Genomic DNA, 21,243 nt, shown 5'->3' with positions numbered 1-21,243 from the left:
TGTAAAGTAACTGTTTGAAAACTTGCTTACATTGTTAGCCCTTTATCATCCTCCCTCTTTGCTAGCATTTACAGTCTAAGTATCAGATAATCGTACGTGGAGCCCATTGAATATAAAATCAAGTTTTCACCCATGTTGAGTGAAATTTTGCATAGACCTTCTGTAACATCATACTTAAAATACTGTGAACATTAAAACTCGAAATCCACTGCCCCTGTTCACGAGATTTGCACCCCCCTCAAATTTAGACTTTATAGAAATAAAGAAAAAAATGGGTGTCTGTATTGAATGCAAAACCACAGCTTTTGTCAAAAGGGTCCTTTTGACAACATCCAGAGAGTCAAAGCAACCATATAGTCACTAAGGTGGGGCAACATGATAACTCGCTCTAAAGTCTGTAACTATATAAATGGCTGTGAATAACCAGTGCAGAAGTAACTGGGGCCTCATTTGTGAGAATTGCCTCATAGTAAAATCCTCACAGTTGCCTATAGTCACTGCAGAAGCAGAAGTAACTAGGGCATTGCCTCACAGTAAGGTTGTTCTGGTTGCCTATAGTAACCAAAGTGCAGCTTTCAGCATTGAAGTTGCTGGGGTAACATGAAAGCGGAGCTCTGATTGGTTGCTATGGACAACTAGAAAAGTCTGACTGTGAGGCATTTTTCATACCTGTAGATTTAACCTTGGCAAATTGTAACCAACAATATAATATATCATTTCAGTGAGCGAAGCCGCTGGTATCTTGCTAGTTAGAAATAGAATTTCTTGTGTCTTTTTCAGTTGCAGGGGGAAAACGTAAGGCTTCTTCGTGAGTGTCTGATCTGAGAGCAGAATAATAATCTCATTCTATCCGTAGGGAGTCTTCCATACAAACTGCAAGTCATCTGACGATTTTTTTTTAAAATCACTTTTTTTTTTTTAAGTAAGGACATGTGACAGTAATCCCTGGGCTATTAATGAAAGACAGGGGTCTCAAAGAATTTCAGCAATGCAGTTCTTGGCAAATCATTAGTTTAATTGTGATATTTGTCCACTTAAAAGGCCAGAGAAAATATAAATAGACGTCAGCACCCGTATAGGCAGTAAAAGGATAGAACACAGGTTTAATTCACATTTCCAATGTTTCAATCCTTCTCTGAACTATTGATATGCCATATGTGTCTTACCAGGAAGCTCAAACAGACTGCAGTATCCTATGATGTATGTCTGCTATGATCATAGTCTTAAATAAGAATCACTATTTACTTTGACAGGAAATAATATGTTCTGCTACTTTTCAGTCTTGTATTCCAACAGGGAGAAACATCATTATTGTCACCTGTCCATGCCACAGGCATGCTGAATTTCAACAGGCACCTTAGTCATTCTGTCTGCTCAAGAGAAATAAAGAGAGGTGTCCCTCGTAATCATGTGAAAAGTCATAACCGAGAGGTTTAGGAACAGAATATGGCCACACTGCTGGAAAGTCACCATCAGGAGCCTAACTTAGGGTTATCTTAGAGGAACATACATTGTATCAAACTGTTATTTTCCAGCCAAATATTTCTTTACATTATTTAAGGTTAGAATTAAAAGGTGGACATTTGGCTTGGAGGTTTGTGGCTCCCTGCACTGATCAGAGGAAATAGAGAAAGCCTTGCCTTTCTGACCAGATATGAGATGATGGCGTCTGGGATTCCTTATTTGTACCAGGATTCTCGTTTAGCATTTATTGTCAATTGTGTCATGAAACTAAACCACAAATACATTACCTTTCATGCTACAATTCACCTACCTACTATTGTCACCATCCAAACCAAAATGTAGGTTACTCCAGAGATCCAAACGGCTGACATAATAAAGGTCAAAATGAAGCATTTCTTCCGCGATTTTCTCCTGCAGTCGGGTATGGTTAAGAAGAGCAATGTAATAATGGGCAGTGAGAGGACCCAGAGAATCCTTTTGAAGTCATTCTCCGGCATTGTGAAAACGCTTGGAGGGTCTGATATGATCAGAAAAGAAATATGGTAAGAACAAAGACTCTGAACACAATTAATACATTAATAGATGGCGATATTACTATTACAGACCCGAATGGCAAAGTGTATGATACAGACATTCTGTTTCTTTTCTAGTCACTATGTCATAAACGACACTATGAGAAACTGTGTATACTTTCTGCCAAAGTATTCATTTAAAGAGGATATGTAATGCTCCTTTTCTTCCAAGGTGCCTAGCAGGTATTGTACATGTATATTAATTAATTGGTCATATGTACATGAATTCTGCTGCACATCGAATTGGAAGGAGGACTTTTTGTTCCTTCATACAGTTGAAACTAGAAGTTTCCATACACAATCAAAAAAGACATCACAGGTTTTTCTCACTATCTGACATGAAATCAGAATAAACATTTCTCGTTTTAGGTCAATTAGGATTAAGAAATTATTTATATTGCCAAATACCAGAATAATGAGTGAGAGAGATAGTGTTTTAAGGTATTTTTATTACTTTCTGCAAAGTCAAACGTTTACATACATTTCATTAGTATTTGGTACCATTGCCCTTAAACTGTATGACTTGGGTAAAAAAAATGTTGGATATCTCTCCACAAGCTTCTCACAATAGTTGGTAGAAATTTGGGCCCATTCCTCCTGACAGAACTGGTGTAAGTGAGCCATGTTTGTAGGTCGCCTTGCTCACACCTGCCTTTTCAGCTTTGCCCATAAATTTTCAATAGGATTGAGATCAGGGCTTTGTGATGGCCACTCCAAAATATTGACTTTGTTATCCTTAAGCCATTTGTAACCACTTTGGCACTGTATGTTTTGGGTTATTGTCCATTTGGAAGACCCATTTCCGTCCAAGCGTTAAGTTCCTGGCTGATGTCTTGAGATGTTGCCTCAGTATTGCCACATAATCTTCTTTCCTCTTGCTGCCATCTAATTTTGTGACGTTCACCAGTCCCTCCTGCAGAAAAACAATACCAAAACATGATGCTGCCACCCCCGTGTTTCACAGTTTGGATTGTGTTCTTAGGCATCAAAGCTTTTCCCTAATTCCTCCAAATGTAACAATGATCATTATGGCCAAACAGTTCAATTTTAGTTTTGTCAGACCACAGGACAGGTTTTCAAAAACCAAAGCACATTCAATTCTGGTACACAGAACCCATCTCGTTACTGAGCAGTATGATTTGCTAGACATTCCCATCATGTTTTTACTTGTGTATAATTGTTTGTACAGATGAACGAGGCACGTTCAGGTATCTGGAAATTGCACCCAAGGATGAACCAGACTTGTGTAAGTCCACAATTCTCTTCCTGGGATCTTGGCTGATTTCTTTTGACTTTCTCATGATGCTACACAAAGAAGCAGTGTGTTTCAGGTGTGCAAAAAAATACATACACAGGTGTGTATCTAATTAACTTAGATGTTACCAATAAACCTATTAGAAGCTTCCAAAGACATGACATCACATGGGCTTTCTCATATTGTTTAAAGGCATAGTACTCTTAATGTATGTAAACTTTTGACTTTGCAAAAAATAATAAAAATGCTTTAAAACATTCGCTCTCATTATTCTGGCATTTGGCAAATTTAAAGAATTTTGGTTCCTAATTGACCTAAAATGGGAAAGGATTATTCTGATTTCATGTCAAATAGTGAGAAAAACATGCATGTGTGTCTTTTTAGATAGTGTATGCAAACTTCTGGTTTCAGCTGTATGAAACAATGTAACTTCTTTATGCAGTCATATATACAGAAATTATTACCCTAGAATTCTGCTAGAGCATGCCACAATTCCTAAGGTCCCCATACACATTAGACTAATGTCAGCTGAATCTGCCAAAATAAATGGGTTCGGATGAAGTCTAATGTGTATATGGGCGCCTGCCGATTGATGGTCGGGAGAGATGTTGATGGAACATGTCCAATTTAGGGCCTCCATTCACATTGTTCTCCCTAAGATAAGCCGCCTTCTGACGTGTCATCTCATGTATTTGGGACCGCCATCTCCAGCATCGGGTCCCATTTTTTTTTTTTTAAAGATCCAACCTTAATTGATGCCAACTCTTCTACTACTTTGGAATAATTTAAAGCAAGCACAAGTAAAGATGTCATGTTTAATAGTGTTATTTTTTCATACTGTATTGAAGTTTCAGGCAGCACATACTATCTGTAAGAGGGACTCCACTGTGCACGTGTTCCAGCTTCAGAATACACAGTACATGTCAGCCATGTGGTGCTCCAGTCTCATAGTGTACAGTATGGTGAAGAATAAACACAGGGCAGGAGCAGTAAAGTAAATTATACCACGTCGGAGCGGAGATCTGGTATTTTTCCTTAGGTGTAGGGGCTGTATTTAATTTGAGACTTAAATGATTCAGGTGATCTGGCCTGAGATCTAGTTTACTAAGGGGTTCTACTCTGAGGTCTCAATTAATTTTGAGCCCTGCTCTGGAGTTTATATTAGTTTAGGGTCTGTCCTTATTACTTTCACGTTACATTTTTTGGTTAGTGTGGGGTACAATTGTGTGTTTCTTCCACCCCATAGCGAATTCTCAGAAGCACCACTTCATAGCAGGGGGTAGCCAGTCAGCAGAGCCTGAGGAGGGGAAGAGCCCACAAGTTTGGACTGTTGTAAGTAAACGGAACGTCTGGCTTTGACGCTGTGAAATCATGTTGGCCACTGAGTGGCACAGGGTGCAAATAGGGGGCATAAAGGAGAGAGGCTGCATCTGCAGGATACCACAACTACCCCCATCTGAGCTGGATCTCTGAATACTGCATAGCATAGAGCATTCAAACACCTCTGCCAGCCCAGAGGCATCTCTGAAAATGCCAATATTTTAAACAAGGGGCCATTTAAATCAATGCCACTCTATGTGGATGTTGAGCCTTATTTGCAGTAACTCTAAAGTCTGAGCAGGACCAAAGCAGTTAATTTACTCCATAAACTACAATAACTACCAACCCATGACAGTGAAAGCTTCTGCTAGGTACCTAAAAGAAGAAGTAATTTGTGGAGGTTTTCCTTTCAACTTTTCCCCACTGCTTCTTATGGGAAACAAAATTACACGAGATCTAGATTTAAAATCAATACTGACCGTCTGAAATTTCACTAAGGTCATGTAAGCTTATTGATAGATGAGAATAATCCGAATCTTCCTGAAAGATGCCGCTATCAGATCGGGAGTGCTGCCGGACAACTCGCACACTCTCCTCTTTCCATCCCAGTAAGGGCTGCTGTTCATTGTTTTCTTCCAGGGCTTCAGCAACACATGTACAGCAAGGACTAAACTTCTTAACCATGTATTGACTAATCCTAATGTCAAAGCACAGCATTATAATGTAGAGCCCATAGATCAATAGCAATGATGCAGATTCATACCTAAAGAAAAAAAAAACAAAACTAGATATTATAGCTTTAACATCCCTTCTAAACATAACTTCTATGTTGAAGAAATAGAAGACATTGGTGTTTGGTTGGTTAAAATGATAGATTAAAGCCAAAAAGCAAAAATTGGATAGAGCCACGTGCAATATTTGCAGTTGCTCATTGCACAATTATTGATCTATAAAAACTGCTACAGATGTAAGAATAAAGTTCTTAAATTGGGTTAGGAAGTGCTAATGATACATTATTAAATATTTGTGGGGATTTCTTCTTAAAATGAAACCAGCTTCCTTAATCTACAGACAACTATTATTGCTAACGGAATCTGCGTCTGGGTATACATTTTTCTAGCATTGGCCATGCAAAGTTGGCTAACTACTTAATACATGGCTAGGTGGGTGTGCCAGTGCTAGATATGGGACAGTGGTGGAGGTTGACTGACTCCTCCATCCTTTAAGATATCCGTAAAGAAAAGGTAATATTGGAGAGGGATTGTGTCACTAAATGATAATCACACTCCAATAAGTTTTAGATCTTTAAGTTACAAAATCTTTAATAGCAAAAGGGATCATAAATTTTCTTTTATGGACGCAGACATCTTGCTTGAGAGATTACTCTCCTCTGGGACGTATGAAAAAGGTTATGGACCGTAAAGGTTGGTTACATATTGTGAATGGTGGATCCTGTGTTACTCATGTTATAGGCATTACTTTTTTTTGTATTCCTACCTGTAATGATATCACTGCTGAAATTAAATCTCTACAAAACACATAAGGCACCATTTGCAACTGTATTTTGTCACATTTCCTTTTTTGTCTTGTGATATTCCTTGACATTTTTTTACACCTCATGCTTCACAATGGTGCACATGGTTGATGAATTTTGGACAATAAAAAACTCTGTCAATTTTTTAAGCGTTTTGTGTGAACAGTAGCATGTTCAGATAAAATGTCGTTAAGTTTGAGCAAAAATGTCAAACATCTGGAAACCTCAAACCCTACCCACAATGACAAGCAAAAAAAAAATAAATAAAAACATTTAAAAAAGAATTAGATGGAAAATACTAATAAACACAGAAAACTAGAAAAAAAGGTAATATAATGTATTGGGGCCCAAGTGTCAGTATATTGTGACGATTACAATTGTAAAAACAGCAAGATCTCATGTTTTTTTTTAATAGGAACATGAAATAAAAAAAAAAAAAAAAAAAAAAAGTTTAAAAAAGAGGATATTTTCTGATACATTCCATTTAATACTGTCCTACATGTTAGAGAATCACATACACATAAATGCTTCCGATATATACCAGTCGCCTAGATGTTCTATTGATAACCACGATGATTCACTTGAAGAAGCTTTCCAGAAGTTTTTTTTCCCTATGGGGCGAAGAATTTACCAACAGGTAGTTGCCACCTACCTGCCTTTTCTGTCTTGTAACATTGTCTCCAGGCTCAGGTGATAAATCTCTTCTTTTGACCTCACGTTGACAGTGCAGCTCTTCTTTTGCTCTGGTCTCTTGATGGGGCGTCACTGCTGACGTCATGTTGATCAACATTGCACTCCGCACCCCATTGACAGCAAAAGAAGAGAAAGAGCTGCTCTGTCAGTGTGACCGCTCTCAGCAGGAGGATCGTCACAGGGAAGAACAGAAAGGTAACTAACAAGCTTGCTGCTAAATTCTTACACCCATAGAAAAAAAAAAAAGTCCCAGATAACCCCTTTAAAGCTTTAGTCCCATCTCAGCCATTCATAGTTGAGTTGGGAATCTCTCTCTCCATAGGCTGTCCACAGTAGCTGGGGACTCTGGAATTGCACCCTGCTTTCTTATGGGCACATTCACATGTCCGTGATTTTTTACATCTCTGTAAAACAGACCATTTTCTGCTCATGTGCATCCATATTGCATCCAATTTTTTTCTCATCCATTTTTAATCTGGAGACAGTAATGTTTCTGAACTTTTATTTATCCATGGACTGTGAACAATTGAGCAGAAAAATAGATGAAATGCTGAAGTATAACAGAAAATGGATGAATAGATCCGGCATCCCTTCTTCATAAAATTATTCCTCTATTAGATCATTAAAATCCAACAAAAAAAATGAACGCATACTCCGAGCTTTTGGCCCCGGCTTACGTGTTTTGGAACTATTCCTCCAATATCTGTATTGCTGTACTGAACGCCAGCCAATGTGATCTGGACATCTGTGAATCCTTTGGAATTGATGGTGAGCTGCATTTCCTCTTTTGATGTTCAGAATAAAGCTGGCTTCACACACTGTGATCTCGCTAGCGAGATCGCAAGCGATTCTACCCGCCCCCATCGGTTGTGCGACATGGGCAAATCGCTGCTCGTCGTGCACAACCTCGCTTACCCCCATAAAACGGACTTACGTGTCCTGCGACGTTGCTCTGGCCGGTGAACCACCTCCTTTCTAAGGGGGTGGGTCGTGCGGCGTCACAGCGACGTCACACGGCAGGCGTCCAATAGAAGCGGAGGGGCGGAGGTGAGCAGGACGTAACATCCCGCCCACCTCCTTCCTTCCGCATAGCCGGTGGAGGCAGATAAGGAGAGGTTCGTCGCTCCTGCGGTGTCACACATAGCGATGTGTGCTGCAGCAGGAACGAGAAACAACATCGCTAATTAGAAGAAAACGATTTTTTGTTTCAGGACGACCTCTCCGCGGCAAACGATTTTTGCCACTTTTGCGATCATTTTAGGTCGCACATAAAAGTGTCACACACTGTGATATTGTTAATGACGGCGGATGTGCGTCACAAACAACGTGACCCCGACGATAATTCATTAACGATATCGTAGCGTGTAAAGCCCGCTGAAGTCTTCCATTTTTCATCTGGGAGTCTGATCTACAAAATGGATCATAGCATAGGACATGCTCTTGTGGATCGGAGACAGGGACATGTGTATGGATCAATGACACCTACTGGCGAGGTAAGAATGGAAAGCACAGCTACGGTTACAACGACAATGGATGTCTGAATGTAGCTTGACTCCCACTCTTTACCTAGGAATTACCGTATTTTTCGCTTTATAAGACGCACCTGAATTTAAGACGTACCCCCCAATTTGGTGAAGGAAAGAAGGGAATTTTGTTTACTTACCGTAAATTCCTTTTCTTCTAGCTCCTATTGGGAGACCCAGACAATTGGGTGTATAGCTTCTGCCTCCGGAGGCCACACAAAGTATTACACTTTAAAAAGTGTAACCCCTCCCCTCTGCCTATACACCCTCCTGTGGATCACGGGCTCCTCAGTTTTGGTGCAAAAGCAGGAAGGAGAAAACTTATAAATTGGTCTAGGGTAAATTCAATCCGAAGGATGTTCGGAGAACTGAAAACCATGAACCAAAAGAACAATTCAACATGAACAACATGTGTACACAAAAGAACAACCAGCCCGAAGGGAACAGGGGTGGGTGCTGGGTCTCCCAATAGGAGCTAGAAGAAAAGGAATTTACGGTAAGTAAACAAAATTCCCTTCTTTGTCGCTCCATTGGGAGACCCAGACAATTGGGACGTCCAAGAGCAGTCCCTGGGTGGGTAAAAGAATACCTCAATAAACAAGAGCCGAAAAAACGGCCCCCTCTTACAGGTGGGCAACCGCCGCCTGAAGGACTCACCTACCTAGACTGGCGTCTGCCGAAGCATAGGTATGCACTTGATAGTGTTTCGTGAAAGTGTGCAGACTAGACCACGTAGCTGCCTGACACACCTGCTGAGCCGTAGCCCGGTGCCGCAATGCCCAGGACGCACCCACGGCTCTGGTAGAATGGGCTTTCAGCCCTGAAGGGAGCGGAAGCCCAGAAGAACGGTAGGCTTCCAGAATCGGTTCCTTGATCCATCGAGCCAAGGTTGACTTGGAAGCCTGCGAACCCTTACGCTGGCCAGCGACAAGGACAAAGAGCGCATCTGAACGACGCAGGGGCGCCGTGCGAGACACGTAGAGCCGGAGTGCTCTCACCAGATCCAAAGAGTGCAAATCCTTTTCACATTGGTGAATTGGATTAGGGCAAAATGAAGGCAAGGAGATATCCTGATTGAGATGAAAAGGGGATACCACCTTAGGGAGAAATTCCGGGACCGGACGCAGAACCACCTTATCCTGGTGAAACACCAGGAAGGGGGCTTTGCATGACAGCGCTGCAAGCTCAGACACTCTCCGGAGTGATGTGACTGCCACTAGAAATGCCACCTTCTGCGAAAGACGTGATAAAGAGACATCCCGCAGCGGCTCGAAAGGTGGTTTCTGAAGAGCCGTTAGCACCCTGTTAAGATCCCAGGGTTCCAGCGGACGCTTGTAAGGTGGGACTATGTGGCAAACTCCCTGCAGGAACGTGCGGACCTGCGGAAGCCTAGCTAGGCGCTTTTGAAAAAATACGGAGAGCGCCGATACTTGGCCCTTGAGAGAGCCGAGTGACAAACCCTTGTCCATTCCGGATTGAAGGAATGAAAGAAAAGTGGGTAAGGCAAACGGCCATGGAGGAAAACCGTTATCAGAGCACCAGGATAAGAAGATTTGCCAAGACCTGTAATAGATCTTGGCGGACGTTGGCTTCCTGGCCTGTCTCATGGTGGCAATGACATCCTGAGATAACCCTGAAGACGCTAGGAGCCAGGACTCAATGGCCACACAGTCAGGTTGAGGGCCACAGAATTCAGATGGAAAAACGGGCCTTGTGACAGCAAGTCTGGGCGGTCTGGAAGCGCCCACGGTTGACCCACCGTGAGATGCCACAGATCCGGGTACCACGACCGCCTCGGCCAGTCTGGAGCGATGAGAATGGCGCGACGGCAGTCGGACCTGATCTTGCGTAACACTCTGGGCAGCATTGCCAGAGGAGGAAACACATAAGGCAGTCGAAACTGCGACCAATCCTGAACTAACGCGTCCGCCGCCAGAGCTCTGTGATCCTGAGACCGTGCCGTGAATGCCGGGACTTTGTTGTTGTGCCGTGACGCCATGAGATCGACGTCCGGCGTTCCCCAGCGGCGACAGATCTCTCGAAACACTTCTGGGTGCAGAGACCATTCCCCCGCATCCATGCCCTGACGACTGAGAAAATCTGCTTCCCAGTTTTCTACGCCCGGGATGTGAACTGCGGAGATAGTGGAGGCTGTGGCTTCCACCCACTGCAGAATCCGCCGGACTTCCTGGAAGGCTTGACGACTGCGAGTGCCGCCTTGGTGGTTGATGTATGCGACGGCAGTGGCGTTGTCCGACTGGATACGGATCTGCCTGCCCTCCAGCCACCGATGGAAAGCCAATAGGGCTAGATACGCTGCCCTTATTTCCAGAATATTGATCTGAAGGGATGACTCTGTCGGAGTCCAGGTTCCCTGAGCCCTGTGGTGGAGAAAAACCGCTCCCCACCCTGACAGGCTCGCGTCCGTGGTGACCACAGCCCAGGTTGGGGGTAGGAAGGATTTTCCCTGCGATAGAGAATTGGGAAGGAGCCACCACTGAAGTGACGTCTTGGTTGCAAGGGAAAGAGAGACGTTCCTGTCGAGGGAAGCCGACCTCCTGTCCCATTTGCGGAGAATGTCCCATTGGAGTGGCCGTAAATGGAATTGCGCGAACGGCACTGCCTCCATAGCTGCCACCATCTTCCCCAGGAAGTGCATGAGGCGCCTTAAGGGGTGTGACTGACTCCGAAGAAGTGATTGCACCCCTGCCTGCAGAGAAAGCTGTTTGTCCCGCGGTAGCTTGACTACCGCTGGCTGTGTATGAAACTCCATCCCGAGGTAAGTCAGTGATTGGGTCGGTGTCAACTTGGATTTCGGGAAGTTGATGATCCACCCGAACTGCTGGAGAGTCGCCAGAGCAACGGTAAGGCTTTGTTGACATGCCACCCGAGAAGGGGCCCTGACTAGGAGATAGTCTAAGTAGGGGATCACCGAGTGGCCCTGAGAGTGCAGGACCGCCACGACGGATGCCATGACTTTGGTGAAAACCCGTGGGGCTGTCGCCAGGCCGAAAGGCAATGCCACGAACTGAAGGTGTTCGTCCCCGATTGCGAAACGCAAGAAACGTTGATGTTCGGGTGCGATCGGCACGTGGAGATAAGCATCCTTGATGTCGATCGATGCTAGGAAGTCTCCTTGTGACATCGAGGCGATGACTGAGCGGACAGATTCCATCCGAAACCGTCTGGTTCTCACATGTCTGTTGAGTAGCTTGAGGTCCAGAACGGGACGGAATAATCCGTCCTTTTTTGGCACCACGAACAAGTTGGAGTAAAAGCCGCGACCACGTTCCTGAAGGGGAACGGGGATCACAACTCCTTCTGTCTTCAGAGCGTCCACTGCCTGAAAAAGTGCGTCGGCCTGAGCGGGGGGCGGAGAGGTTCTGAAGAAACAAGCCGCAGGACGAGAGCTGAACTCTATCCTGTAACCGTGAGACAGAATGTCTCTCACCCATCGGTCTTGAACATGTGGCCACCAGGCGTCGCCAAAGCGGGAGAGCCTGCCACCGACCGAGGATGCGGCTAGGGGAGGCCGAGAGTCATGAGGAGGCCGTCTTGGAGGCAGTGCCTCCTGCGGCCTTTTGGGGGCGTGACTTGGACCGCCACGCATAGGAGTTCCTCTGGCCTTTCTCCGGCCTGCTGGACGAAGAGGATTGGGGCTTGGCGGAGGGACGAAAGGACCGAAACCTCGATTGTATTTTTCGTTGCTGAGGTCTCTTAGGTTTGGACTGGGGTAAGGAGGAGTCCTTTCCCTTGGATTCCTTAATAATCTCATCCAATCGTTCGCCAAACAAACGGTCGCCAAAAAACGGCAAACCGGTTAAGAACCTCTTGGAGGCCGAGTCTGCCTTCCATTCGCGCAGCCACATGGCCCTGCGGACTGCCACAGAGTTAGCGGATGCTACAGCTGTACGGCTAGCAGAGTCCAGGACTGCGTTCATGGCGTAGGATGAAAGGGCTGACGCTTGAGAGGTCAAAGACGCAACTTGCGGAGCAGAATTACGTGTGACAGCATTAATCTCAGCCAGACAAGCCGAGATAGCTTGGAGTGCCCACACGGCTGCAAAGGCCGGGGCAAAAGACGCGCCCGTGGCCTCATAGATGGACTTCACCAGGAGCTCTATCTGCCTGTCAGTGGCATCCTTTAGCGATGAGCCATCTGCAACCAATACCACGGATCTAGCCGCCAATCTTGAGACTGGAGGATCCACCTTGGGACAGTGAGCCCAACCCTTAACGACTTCAGATGGGAAGGGGTAACGCGTGTCAGTGAGGCGCTTAGTAAAGCGCTTGTCCGGGACTGCTCTGGGCTTCTGGACAGCGTCTCTGAAGTTAGAGTGATCGAAAAACGCACTGCGTGTACGTTTGGGGAACCGAAACTGGTGTTTCTCCTGCTGAGACGCCGACTCCTCTACAGTAGGAGGCGGGGGAGAGAGATCCAACACCTGGTTGATGGACGAGATAAGATCATTCACTAAGGCGTCCCCTTCAGGTGTATCTAGGTTAAGGGCGACGCCAGGGTCAGAGCCCTGAGCTGCGACGTCCGCCTCGTCCTCCAGAGATTCCTCAAGCTGGGAACCCGAGCAGCGTGAAGAAGTCGGGGAAGATTCCCAGCGAGCCCGCTTAGCCGGTCTAGGACTGTGGTCCGGGCAGGAGTCCTCCGCCTGAGACCTAGGGGCCAAACTGGGAGCGCGCTGCGGCGCGGACCGAGAGGGGCCTGCAGGCGACGAGCCAACAGGGGCCGGGGCCTGTGAAAGGACCGGTCTGGACTGCAAAGCTTCTAGCAGCTTGGCAGACCATTTGTCCATAGACTGAGCCATGGATTGTGAAAGTGACTCAGAGTTTCTCAGCAAAAGAGGCGAACTCTGTCCCTGCCGCCTGGACAGGGGGAGCAGGGGGGTCTACATGAGCCGAGGGGCCCACTAGTGACCGAGGCTCCGGCTGAGCAAGCGAAACAGGGGTCGAGCATTGCTCACAGTGAGGGTAGGTGGAACCCGCAGGTAACATAGCCCCACAAGAGGTACAGGCCGCAAAAAAACCCTGTGCCTTAACAGCTTTGCTCCTTGTGGACGACATGCTGTTGTCTCCTAGGAGAGTGATCACTGAGGGTATATGGGAAAAAAGGGGTATACAGCCCGACCGAACAGATATATATATATACGTATCTATTCCGGCACCCTAGGGGGACCAGCACCGGGTGACCGGTGTGGCTTACTGACCGCTAACAAGCGAAGTGTGTCCTCCAGATTCCCTGCCTTAGGTCCCCCGGAGCTGCAGAGCTGTTCACTGAGAATCCTCCACCGGCAGAATGCCAAAAAATGGCTGCCGGAGCTCTCAGGGGAGGAGTGGAGCCGTGGGCGGCGCCAGGAAAGTGCGGGAATCTGGGGTCCCCACAGTGATCAGTGAGGGGGAGGAAAACATGCAGGATGCTCCAGCCCTCACATCCGACGTCAGGTCGGTAATCCCGCCCTTACCCCTGACAGGCAGGCCCGGGGGCGGGATTTTTGCGACTAGGCCGCGATGAAGCCGGGGACTAAATTTGAGACCGCGCCCGACAAGCAGGCACGGTCGGCGCGGAAGTCCACCGGCCTTCTCAATTCAGCAGCTGCCGCAGCTTCCGGGAAGAAGGTGCGCTCCCTGCACAGTCCCCAATGGGGACACAGAGTACCTTTGAGTTGCAGGGCCCAGTCCCTGAGGTTGAATAGGCTCCGGTCCGGCAGGTTCCCACAGAGGCTGCGGAGGGAGCACGGTCCCAGTAAATGGATGGTGAAGGAGACGGCATGTGGCTCCAGCCTTTGTACCCGCAATGGGTACTTCAACCTTAACAACACCGCCGACGTAGTGGGGTGAGAAGGGAACATGCCGGGGGCCCTCTTTTCTTCCAACCGACATAACTAATATGAGAATGCATGAGTGGATGTGTGCCTCCTTCCACATAAAGCATAAAACTGAGGAGCCCGTGATCCATGGGAGGGTGTATAGGCAGAAAGGAAGGGTTACACTTTTTAAAGTGTAATACTTTGTGTGGCATCCGGAGGCAGAAGCTATACACCCAATTGTCTGGGTCTCCCAATGGAGTGACAAAGAAAGACAATTTTTTTTTTTAAATGTTAAATGGGGTCCATCTTATAATGCTAGTGTCCGTCTAACAAATCATATAGGGTATATGTCCCTCATAGCCCCCATCCTAAAATTAGCCCCCTTAATCTGGATATGGCCCCCTTATATTGAATATAGCCCCCTTGTGCTGGCACACGTTCCCCTGTGCTGCCTATGGCCCCCTATGGATTGCACACGTTCCCCTGTGCTGCCTATGGCCCCCTATGGATTGCATACATTCCCCTGTGCTGCCTATGGCCCCCTATGGATTGCACACGTTCCCCTGTGTTAGATATCACCCCCATGCTGCTGCCCATTGTAAAATAAAATTCTCTTTCCTTACCTCCTCCAGCGCGGATCTCCCTCCCGTCTCCCTCCGTGCTTCTGTTCCTCCACTTCCTGGTTCTTGGTGCCGGTCATGTGATCGGCACAGCAGAGTGACTTCATCTCTGCGTGCCTGATCACAGTGGAAGCAGGGACACCGGGGAGAAACGCTGGAGGGGGTAAGTAAAGCTTTTTTATTTTAGGATGAGCAGCAGCATGGGGGCCATATCTAACACAGGGGGGGCATGTGCCATTACAGGGGAGTGCAGGGTCATATAATATGCACCGCTCCCCCAGCCCGTCACCGCGGTGCGATTTCAGCACCATGGTGATGGACAGCGGCTGTGCATATTATATATGAGCGGGAGCAGGAGATCTAACACTGTCGCCCGCAGCGTTCACCTGCCCCCACCTCCCCTGGACCCTGCAGTGTATGTGTGTATATATATATATATAAAATTATATTAATATACACACACATAAACCCCCCCAAATTTTGGGGGAACAAAAGTGCGTCTTATAAAGCGAAAAATATGGTATATATCCAGACTAGAGCAGTCCACTCAGTTGCTTTTGGGGATGTGGTATATAGACATATATTCCTGTTTCAGCTATAAATGACCCTGATGGGAACACTCCTTTATTAAAAAGGAGAGTAGGCATTGAAAAGGATTGAAATAGGCTTTTAATTTGTAGTAATAGACATGCAAATTAAATTACATAATGAACACTGCAACAGGTTACTTACCAGTAAATATTATTGTCGAATGTTATAGCAATTACTGCTCCCACACTAATAGCATATGCAACACAATCACGAAATAGGGGCCAACAAGTTAACTTGCAAATCTGCAAGAGAAGAAAAAAAATGGATTTTTTTTAAATTAAGAGAGAGAGTCACACAAGGTTCAATTTGTCTCTGCCAAAAGAACACATGTGGTGACAGTACTAGATTTCAGGGCATGGTAGTGGGTAATACAGACTCAACAGAATGGTTCAAAGCACCCCTTAGACATGCTGACATTTTAATTTTTCTTCTGTGAATTGCTGTGCAGAGAGTTTATAATAGCTTCTTGCAGTGCTGCTTATATATTCAATCTACATCTTTTAAGATGTGGTGCTCATTGAATATGGCAGGAATCTGCAAGAAGCCACAATCTTCTGCTTGCCTTCCATCTAACATCATTCAGAGAGAACAGAGAGAAGATCTGGAATTGTTTGCTTTGAGGCGAGTGTTAATAATGGCACACAGTAGTGGTGGCTAGGTGTTTTTTTTTTCTTTCATGGGGTGAATAAGTGCAGTGGCTACATGTTTATTTAGGGTTCGTAGTCATTGATACATAGTTATTTAGGGCAGGGGACTCAATAGCTAGTTACAGTGAGGTCCAGAAATATTTGAACAGTGACACAAATTGTCATTTTGCCTGTTTACCAAAATCAATCATTTTCAATACACAGTTATGTAATCATATGTGTTTTAAAATGCGTATTCTCAGCTTTAATTTGAGGGTATTCACATCCAAATTGGAGTAAGGTTGGAGTCACAGGCGCTGTCTCCGGGTCTATATTGTGGTATAAAATAAATAAAAATCAAAGAATTGGCGTAGGGTCCCTCCTGTATTGATACCAGCACAGATGGTGCAGGCTTTTTTTTTTTTAATTTATTTAAATAAATAATTAAGAAAAAAAAAAAAAACAGCATGTGGTCCCCCCCCCCCCCCCCCGAGACTTTTGATGCCTAGAAGCTGGGGGCTCCTATTCTCAGCCTGGGGAGTTCTACTGTTATTACACTGTCCCACACGCTAAGAATAGCAACCTGTAGCTGCCCGGGATTGTTGCATCCATTAGATGTGACAAGCCCGGCGCTTTATTGGCACTTCCCGATTGCCCTGCAGTGGCAGTCGGGGTAATAGAGGTTAATAACAGCCCAGAGCTGCCACTAAGCTCTAGATTAGTGATGGCAGGCGTCTATGACACCCCATCACTAATCTGTAAGTGAAAGTAAATAAACATAAAAGCACCAGAAAAATCCTTTATTTGAAATAAAAGAAAAAGAATCACCCTCTTTCACCACTTTATTAACCCCAAAACACCCCTGAAGGTCTGATGTAATCCACACGAGGTCCTACGACGCTTCCAGCACTGCTACATCTGAAATGACAGCGCATGATCATGGAACATGACCGAACGCTGTAACTGCACTCACGAGACCTGTGTGACATCACAAGGTGAATCGCGTTCATGCCAGTGGATCACCGGGTTTCCTACAGATCCACCGGCATGACTGCAATTCACCTTCTGACGTCACCAGGTTTCCCTGTACCTAGGCCTCGTGGTCTTGCAGCAACCTGTCTATATGGTGTAAGGTTTTTTTTATTTATTCAAGTAGGGTAAAAACCACATGTACCATTTGCCGAAACGTAATGCTTACAGCAAAATTACAGACACCCATCATCAAAATTTAGAATATGGCATCCATTACTTTCTCTAGGCTCATACTATAGGAAGCTGCTATAAACTATAAGTGCTGCTATAAACAGTTCTACTTTTTCATATGTGAGATCATATGGCACATTTCAAATAAAATATTTTAGAGTAGGACTGCCCCAAAGAGATTTGCCGTGATGTGGCAGAATAGCTCACGAAATTGCAATTTTTTGCCAAAAATCTCAAATTTTGAAATAGTACAGTTTGGAATTTTTAGTGCAGTACACATCTTCTAATACATGCCATTTTTAAGTTGAGCTGGCTTTTTTGTTTTTTCTTCTTTATAGGAAGCTATGGTATGTACACATGTGCTCTAACACATGCCGTATTACATAGGCTTCCTTCTTCTTTTCCTCATTGAGCTTACAAAGTCCATATGGATAGGCAATAGGGCTCTATACAGACTGTGTGATGCTGTACATGGTCTGTGCATGTAATATACAAATTCCATTGGTATTGGTATATATTGTATTGTATTGTTTGGATAAATGGGAGGGCTTGGAATGGAAGGAGCACCATTCGAATTTTGGAAAAGTTGAAATAAATTGCGCACACCATGTCACATTAGCAGGGCCCTTTGGGTACCTATACATCAGAAACCCCCCACAAGTGACCCCATTTTGGACACTGGACCCCTCAAGGTTTTTTTTTTCAGGAGTATAGTAAGCATTTTGAATCCACAGATACTTCACAAAAATGTTGCTGTAGCAACAATATTCTCACTGTTAGGCTCTGTGGCCGTGATCCAGCGACACGGCGTCTAGTACACAGTGCCAGCCTTCCTGCAGAGATGCGAGTGTTGTCCATGGGAGAACGCAGCTGCCCATGCCCACGATTTGGGTTCAGGCTGCTGTGGACTTTAGCTCTATTCTACCTCTCTTGAACACTCGTCTCTGCAGCATAAATTGACATGTTGAGGCTCAGGAAGCCATGCCGCAGGTCAGTTTATGCTGCGGAGAAAAGAAGCACAGTGGGCATGAGATTTCTAAAAATCCTTTCACTGTGCTTCTACTGTACAAAACAGCGTTATGGACGCAGGGAAAACACTCTGCGCCCAAAACACTGCAAACCCTGATTGTGGGCACATAGCCTAAAACGCTACAATGCATGAATGGATAGATGTCAAACATATATATAACATCCCACCCCCCTGCATATTCGAAGCTGGCGCACTTTAGTGCTTTTCATGTGGCACGAAAGGGTGCCTAGCCTTGTATTTAGGCGCCCCCCCCCCCAAAAAAAAAGTAATTAAAATAAATGACGTGGGGTCCCCCCTATTTTTGATAGCCAGCTAGGGTAAAGCAGACAGCTGTAGCCTTCAAACCACAGCTGACAGCTTCATCTTGTCTGGTGATCAATTTGGAGGGCTCCCCAGGCTGTTTTTTTTTTATTTATAAAGAACTAAAAAAAACAAAAACAAATGTGGGGTCCCCCCAAATTAGATCATCAGCCAAGGTGAAGCTGACAGCTGGGGTCCGGTATTCTCAGGGTGAGAAGAGCCATGGTTATTGGACTTTTCCCAGCCTAAAAATAGCAGGCCGCAGCCGCCCCAGAAGTGGCGCATCCATTAGATGCGCCAATCCTGGCGCTTCGCCCCAACTCATCCCGTTGCCCTGGTGCGGTGGCAAACGGGGTAATAAATGGGGTTGATAACAGATGTGTAATGTCACCTGGCATCAAGCCCAGCAATTAGTGATGTCATGGCGTCTATCAGATACCCGACATAACTAATTGACAGTAATAAAAAAAAATAAAAAAAAAGACAAAAAAAAAAATTATTTGAAAAAACACTCCCCAAGACATTCCCCTCTTTCACCAATTTATTGAAAATAAAAAAAAAAATAGAGTCCCCTGTAATCCGATAAGGGAGTCCCACTATGATTCTGGACCTTCTAGAATATGGGGGGCACGCTCAGGGAACGTATCCCCCATTTTCTAGGCGTGCAGACCCTCCATTTGAGGAGAGTGGGTGCAAAGAATCTGCATCCACTCTCCCCGGGTCACAGCAGCAGCCAGCGTCTCTGAACACAGGAACCTGAGCTGTCAGCTGCTCTGCACGTGTGACCAGCGTCTGCTGTGAAGGAGGAGGGGGCCGCGGGGGATCAGCGCTCCGACAGGTACGGGGGACACCGGAGAACACCGGGGGGAAATAGGGGGTGACCTGGCAGGACCTGGGGAGCAGTTTTCTGTCGCATGTGTAATGGCACATGCGACAGAAATCATAGGAAGGTGAATGCGGGCGGCGCGCTGCTGTGCGCGCCACCATCTTGGATTTTCGGGAGGGGGTTGGGGGTCAGGGGGGCACTTTAGCGACACCGAGGGACCGGGGAGGAGTTTTATCTCCCATCTGGCATGTTTGATCATGCCAGATGGGAGAGAAATCATTTTTTACTGGCGCTGTTATTTACTGTAATGTGATCATCAGTATACTGTGTATACCGGTGATCACATGATCGGGGGACCAGAAAAACAGGCCTGAATCATGATCTCCAGGGTCTCCGCTACCCCCGGTAGCTGAAGCCCCGGAGATTTTGCACCCCTGGGGGGCGCTATTTACATTTTTCTGACCGCCATTTTAAAATGGCAGAAAGGAATAAGTACTCTTTTTTACTGCCGTTTTAAAACGTGACGCGGTTGTAATGGGGTTAAAGCGCAGATAGCATCATGAAGACCAAGGAACACAACAGGCAGGTCCGTGGTACTGCTGTGGAGAAGTTTAAAGCCGGATTTGGTTGCAAAAAGATTTCCAAAACTTTAAACATCCCAAGAAGCACTGTGCAAGCGATCATATTGAAATGGGAGGAGTATCATACCACTGCAAATCTACCAAGACCCGGCCATCTATCCAAACTTTCATCTCAAACAAGGAGAAGACTGATCAGAGATGCAGCCAAGAGGCCCATGATCACTCTGAATGAACTGCAGAGATCTACAGCTGAGGTGGGAGAGTCTGTCCATAGAACAACAATAAGTCATACCCTGCACAAATCTGGCCTTTATGGAAGAGTGGTAAGAAGAAAGCCATTCCATAAAAAGTGTTGTTTAATGTTTGCCACAAGCAACCTGGGAGACACTTCAAACATGTGGAAGAAGGTGCTCTGGTCAGATGAAACCAAAATCGAACTTTTTGGGCACAATGCCAAACGATATGTTTGGCGTAAAAGCAACACAGCTCATCACCCTGAACACACCATGCCCACTGTCAAACATGGTGGTGGTGGCAGCATCATGGTTTGGGCCTACTTTGCTTCAGCAGGGTGCAGGGAAGATGGTTAAAATTGATGGGTAGATGGATGGAGCCAAATACAGGACCATTCTTGAAGAAAACCTGTTGAAGTCCGCAAAAGGCCTGAGACTGGGACGGAGATTTGTCTTCCAACAAGACAATGATCCCAAACATAAAGCAAAATCTACCATGGAATGGTTCACAAATAAATGTATCCAGGTATTAGAATGGCCAAGTCAAAGTACAGACCTGAAACCATTTGAGAATCTGTGGAAAGAACCGAAAACTGCTGTTCACAAACGCTCTCCATCCAACCTCACTCAGCTCCAGCTGTTTGCAAAGGAAGAATGTGTAAGAATTTCAGTCTCTCAATGTGCAAAACTGACAGAGACATACCCCAAGCGACTTGCAGTTGTAATCGCAGCAAAAGGTGGCTCTACAAAGTATTAACTTAAAGGGGACGAATAATATTGCACGCCCCAATTTTCAGTTTTTTATTTTTTACAAAAATGTAAAATAAGCAATAAATATAGTTCAACTTCACAATTGTGTCCCACTTGTTGATTCTTCACCATAACATTACATTTTTTATCTTTATATTTGAAGCCTGAAATGTGGGAAAAGGTTGAAAAATTCATAGGGGCCGAATACTTTCGCCGCAAGGCACTGTACAGGATAAATGATAACCTTCTCATCAGTGAAGTCTCCAGTCTGAATGGAGAGGAGATGGATTGGGCTCTTCCCCA

General features: G+C 45.5%; 1 protein-coding gene across 4 annotated transcripts in view; it reads right to left on the bottom strand.

The window, feature by feature from the left end:
* The window catches only part of SLC24A5 (solute carrier family 24 member 5), a 101,970-nt gene that overhangs the window by 18,778 nt on the left and 61,949 nt on the right, over nucleotides 1-21,243 (bottom strand). For all 4 annotated transcript variants that reach the window (XM_075342746.1, XM_075342749.1, XM_075342748.1 and 1 more), the window contains 3 exons: nucleotides 15,533-15,633; nucleotides 5,091-5,374; nucleotides 1,775-1,981 (listed from right to left, as the gene is read on the bottom strand). In XM_075342746.1, the coding sequence (XP_075198861.1) occupies nucleotides 1,775-1,981; nucleotides 5,091-5,374; nucleotides 15,533-15,633 (592 nt within the window). The remainder of the gene's footprint in view (nucleotides 1-1,774; nucleotides 1,982-5,090; nucleotides 5,375-15,532; nucleotides 15,634-21,243) is intronic.

Source organism: Anomaloglossus baeobatrachus, chromosome 4 (assembly GCF_048569485.1).
Source record: "Anomaloglossus baeobatrachus isolate aAnoBae1 chromosome 4, aAnoBae1.hap1, whole genome shotgun sequence".
NCBI lineage: Eukaryota > Metazoa > Chordata > Amphibia > Anura > Aromobatidae > Anomaloglossus > Anomaloglossus baeobatrachus.
Note: the sequence above shows the minus strand (reverse complement) of the source record. Positions and strands in the feature narration are given on the sequence as shown.